General features: G+C 33.3%; 1 protein-coding gene across 1 annotated transcript; it reads left to right on the top strand.

The window, feature by feature from the left end:
- Positions 1–1,181: 1,181 nt before the first annotated feature.
- LOC122405154 lies at positions 1,182–3,857 on the top strand. The gene is made up of 2 exons (XM_043409691.1): positions 1,182–1,814; positions 1,881–3,857. The coding sequence occupies exons 1-2, from the start codon at positions 1,713–1,715 to the stop codon at positions 3,855–3,857; spliced, it is 2,079 nt and encodes a 692-aa protein (XP_043265626.1). The 5' UTR covers positions 1,182–1,712.
- Positions 3,858–5,981: the final 2,124 nt, after the last annotated feature.

The raw sequence follows: 5,981 nt of genomic DNA on the forward strand, positions 1-5,981 counted from the left end.
CGATTCCTTGCCAATCGTCTTGCAGTCTACTATTATAGTTAACAGACGTCGCATTCTACGTTCAATACCAAAGATAAATCGCGTTTTACGTGTTAAACAGCCAAGATGTAGACTACTTAAACGTTGTCTTAAAACTTGTACATTTCCCAATCCATGGAATCGTTATAATAAATTCTTTATTCCACGCATATGATTTCTGAATCATTGACGCTGAGATCGAATAAAGAGGTAGGTAAAAAGCAAGCAGACCTTAATTATAATAGATAACCAATTAATACAGTTGTGAAAAACAGATTAAAATTCGTCAATTTCAATCCTATCTATTTGTAAACAAAAGGATTAGGTCAACAACTAAATGCGTGTTATTTTTAACCCTTTTAATCAAGGATCGAATGAAACAGAATGAAACAGAAAAGGTAGTGATCCTCTATTTATGCGAAAATTAGTAGAATAAAAGTTTCGACGAATACGCCTAACTTTATATCTATTTTCTTAGAACAGAAAAGTAAAAAATTATAATTTCATTCGACCCCTGTTTTCAATGGAGGGGTTTGACGCAGACTTCCATCAATCGAGACGTTTGTCCACAGAATTCGCTTAGAAATCATGTTTGTTTATGCTCACGCACGAATTATTATTCTAGAATAATAAATTAATCGCTATACATTACATGCATAATAGAAGAAAGTGACTATCGTAGTCCTACGTGTAGAATCTGTTCGCGTATCATTGTTTTCACAGATAACGTTACGAGAAACTTCTTCCTTTCATTTGTTATGCTAGTCGAGCGATCAATTCGTTTCATCTCCAACGTGAATTGTTCAATCCTACATAAAAACTATAACGAGCGATGATAAATGGGAATTAGCTTTAATTTAACCCGTTAAAAGCTGCGTATTACCAATTTCTTACGGACGATTATAAATAACCTACGTTAGATACGAGAACCGATATCCAAATTGAAATATAAGCGGATTTTTCATTCTGTATTAAGAGCTTAATTCTCGTTAAGAAAGGTGGATGCCAAGTGTCTACTCGAAGAGGTGCCAAGTGGGGGAAACCAGCCCCTCTTTTAATATTCTCCTCCAATAGGATTTATTTGAGTAGCCTGTACGTCTATGAATTTACCGATAGATTTTCACATTATAGTATTGTAAACAGCATTACTTAAATACTGTTAGAGTGATTAAAGCGTGCTGTTATTTGCCACGCTCGTTTCGTTTCTAACGTTCATCTTCTACATAGAGAAAAACTAAAAACTGAAGTTTTTGTATACTATGCGTAACGACGAAGGGTTTCGATTCGACACGATCGTAAATTTATGAGTAGCGTAAGTGTTTGTCGAATTGACGTGATTATCGATCCCTGTCAGTGACAATATTACAAATAACGTGCGAGCGTGCTGTTGCCAAATGTTGCCTAACTACCTAAACACTGCATACCTATGTGCATATATATCAGTGCACGGTGTGGTTTGTCAAAAAACCGTTAACCTAACAATTATTTCGTGCATCAAGAAAGTTACGGAGAATATTCCATAAATAAAAGCCCGGGGAACGTTAACGTTCGATGATTTGCTAAGCGTTACGTTGTTGTTGTGAGATGAAATGCACGTTTATGTCGCATAACGTTGCGATAAACGTTTCGGAATATGGTTACATGGTAGAAAAATTCATCCCAATTTGCAGGATATTGCGATTTCCTATTTTTGTATGGTGAAAATGGCCCATGCTCTATTGCCGAATCTTCGTAACTCAATATCCGCATCTAATATGTGCCCTACAAATTTTACTCCATCGACTGCCTTATCCGACGTGAGTTTCACATTTACAACGTACATGCTTGTTTATTTTATTGTTGTACATCGATTTTGTTTGTAGGTGCTGAATTCTGAGCCAGTGAAACGTTTGTTTAATCAGCCGAATATTGTTATTAAAACGATTCCCTCGAAAGCTCGTGCAACTTCTGCTTCGTACAATAATAATGTCGGAAACGAAGCGTATAATCTTGATTCAAATGTAAACACATCAAAGCTGTCGGAATTATCCATAGTTCCTTTACCGATAGATCAAGAGGAGGAGAATCTGTTACCCTCTAAGAAAGAAGGTAAATCAGAAATTGCTTTAGTGCCTATTAAGAGGGTGAAGAAGTCTTGCGGTCACTATGAACCTTGCGAAAACATTGTGTGCGAAGTGTCTGTACAACAATACGTAGATAGGGACGGAGCATCGCCCATGTTAGCCGTTCATATAGAAGAAGACGAAATAAATGCACCCGTATCAAAGCATTGCGCTAATGCAAAGTGTGATGCATTGAGCATCGATCACGATCGTTGTCGCAGAGCTGTGATAAGATTAAACAGATGCAATCGTTCAACTGCCTGCGACATTTGCGGTATCGAACTTCAAACGCGAAGGTGTCGCGTGCATCATAAAAATTGTAAACGCAAGACTGAATACAGACATAACGAAACCAGCGGTGCCCAGGTACTAAAAGAAAGAATGCGCGAGAGAGAAATTCAACTGATAGCAGCTTCTAAAGCGAAAAAGAACAATTACATGGATCTTGGTACGGTAATGGAGATGCTAAAAAATAACGAAGAATTAATTATTATTCCGAAATCGGTTACTGCAGAACAACCCACGGGTGCTGTAACAACTGTGGCTACTACTCAAACTGCTCAAGTTAACAGCATGTATAACGTTTTTGGAAAACTTTTACCTAGTATACCAATTGTATTACCGCAACAAAGTATAGTCCTTGGAAAGTCACAGAGTTCTAATGAAAATGATACAACTATCCCGGTAAACGTAGTCTTGCCTGATACTTTGAATAGACCAGTTGTAACAACGACCAGTGCTGCTTCTTTACCTCAAAGTCAGTTTGTCACGTTTGCAACGCACCATAACGCACAGCCATTAACGTTAAATGATTTACTATTTTCTCAATCGTCGTTAGTGACGTCGTCGGCTGCTCAGCCTACACCGTTGCTAACACCTATACGCGTTGTACCTATAACTAATTTAATAACAGAACCATCGTTATTACATCAAACACAGGGTATACCAAAGTTTTGTATCATAGCAGATCCCCCGGTACCGATACCGGTATCGGCACCGCTGCAAGTACCGGTATCGACACCATCGTCATTAACTGTTTCACGAATTACTAAACGGTTGAACTCTGTGCCAAAAGTCAATACTCCGAGTGTTTCTAAAAGGACATTACAAAAAAAGAAGAAAAAACGAAAGCATAAAAAGAAAGAGTTCAAATGCGAGTATTGCCTTAAATGCTTTAGTACAGAATGGTATTTTAAAGTGCACGTTGCTAAGCATTCAGACGTAAAACAATTTCCTTGTAAAATATGTACAGCATGCTATACCAATGAAGACGATTTAGAGAGCCACATGTTAAATGATCATACGCGCAAAAAAAAATCTGACAGCGCACATAACCAGAAAAGTAACGAACAACCTTATAATTGTTTAGACTGTAATACTGTTTATAAATCTGTTATTCACTTGAAGCGTCATAGACAGAAGTATCACGGAAGAACGGTATGCTCGTTATGTCAAAGTGAAATTCTAATCGAAGAGCTAGAAAGGCACATAGCGACGGAACACAAGAAACGCAATAAGATTGTGAAAATAAAAGAAGAAACAGTCGAAAACGGTGATACCTCTGATGGTAAAAATGAAGTTAAATTTACTTCAAATATTTTAGAAAGAAAGATAAATAATATTAATCGGAAAACAGAAATAATGGAGGGGCGTGATCAGAATATGAATGGATATGATTCTATTTCTGATGGGTTGAATATTTCAAACGCTAAAGTAGAATTGAACTATGCAGTATAAAACATTCCAACTTAATGTTTCATTAAAGTTGAAACAGAAAACAATCAATGAGATTGAAAGTATATTTGTTATAAACCTGAATGTGTGAAGTATGTTGGTAGAAAATGTTTAAATGATCAATCAAATGTTAATATTTTTCACTCGTACGTTCTTGTTTTTAAAACTAAACGTTTTATTATACATCTAGTTGAAATTTATTTTTAAAATACACAGCGCAAATACAAACAAAAGTTTAATCGTCAAGGTTGCAAAAAACATGTCTCGCAACATTTAAAACAGAAATCATATTTTTGAATCAAGTAGCAAGCTCTGATAAAATTTAATCATTAAAACAAGATTTAAATTTAAGAATACTTGTAAATTATTAACAATTTTCGAACTGTGATACACGGCCATCTTTCCATTATAACAGTTTTGTTTCACTTAGCGTGAAAATTCACTATCGTTCATGAAATCGTAATTAACGTAATTTTGAGCACATTTATGACTTTTACAGATTCAAATACAATTATTACGACTGTGCACGCGAGTGACAATGCAATCACACATATCTCAGAACGCACAGCCAAATAATAATTTAAATGAGAAATTATGTATGTAGTTTAGGACCAGAAAATTTTTTAATCGTATTTAAAGTATTTTGTACGGAAAGAGAGTTGAAAGCCATTCTTAATGCGTAGATGTATGTAAGTTGTATTGTGTTCCTTTTACTTTTAGCTAAATAGTTTAGTCAAAAATTCGTTCGTGTAGATTAAAGTTTAGCCATGTTTTAGATATCTCTAATAATATATTCTATGATCACGTGAAAAAGAGTTAGTATCGTTTAAAGTGAATTCTATATAATTCTGTTTAACTTATCATCACGTAATCACGTATTCATTAAAAGTTTTGTGAATTAAATTTTAATCGCCCATGGAATACTTTCCCTTTCATTTTGTTGTCTTCGATGAAAATGTATTATTAGATATAGATCATTATATTATGCACTTCATATACACAATACCAATTCTTAGAAATGTTTATCTTCTTAAAATAACATTAATTGCACGAATACTTTCATATCAAAATGACACACAGATTGCCGTTGGATAAATCGGGTATTTAGATTATATTCTATGATACGGGGATAATAACAAAAGAAAATTTTTCATGCTACATTGTTGTAGAGCGTGTTTCTTCAAAATTAGTAGCAAGATTTTTACCGAATGTTAACAATAAAAAGTAGAAGATCGCAAGGCTTAAGGAAAAGTTAGTTTTCTGAAAATGCAGAAATGTTCCTTGCTAAGGAAAACAAGTGAAATATTACGTGCCTTCTAAATTTTAATGTTCCTTATATAAATACGTTTACTATCACCTCATAAAAAGGCAAATGTTGATCATAAATGAAATTTATTCCGTTATTTCTTTTATCATTTCTGATCAACGATAGTACATATACGTAATTTCCATGAAATGTGTAGGCAACAAAGTAATGTTGCATTATAATACTATTCTTTTGTAATTCATTTGCGAAATATCAGATATTTTTATTTTTGAATAAATATTACGGAAATATAATAGAGACTATGGACATATGAACAAATTATTTTTAAAATTATTGCCATTGCAGGAATACTAAGTGAAACAATGCGTCCTGGGTAAAATATGTAATCTTGTCCATTAATGTATTTATAGATAATGTTTTTATAATAAACGATCATTTAATATTATATTTATTTATTGAGAATAAAACGTTTTTCGAATTTAGAAAACTGGGTATGAATTACAAGTTATTTAAAGGTTGAATAAATCTATTGTATCAAATACTATAAAATTTAGAATATAAATTAGACTTTCGTACAGTTTCCATGTTTTGATTCATTTTCTGTCCAAAGCCTCTAATATTGTAACGGTGTTTTCATGTAGTACCTAAAATAATACAATAACATTTCTTTGTTCCATATTTTGTTTGATTGTTAGTACAGATATAAAAGTAAATCTATTAATCTGCTGTAAAAATAATATAGATTTAATATCAAGCTTAATTGCGTTTAAAAGACAATATGAATTCAATTTCTACGACATAATATAAAAAAAACAATTTTTGGTCTAACAAAACAAAGTCCAGCCCTAATTTTTTTCGAG

Source organism: Colletes gigas, unplaced genomic scaffold, assembly GCF_013123115.1.
Source record: "Colletes gigas isolate AHSC1104 unplaced genomic scaffold, ASM1312311v1 Colletes_gigas_Sc00004, whole genome shotgun sequence".
Classification (NCBI taxonomy): Eukaryota; Metazoa; Arthropoda; class Insecta; order Hymenoptera; family Colletidae; genus Colletes; species Colletes gigas.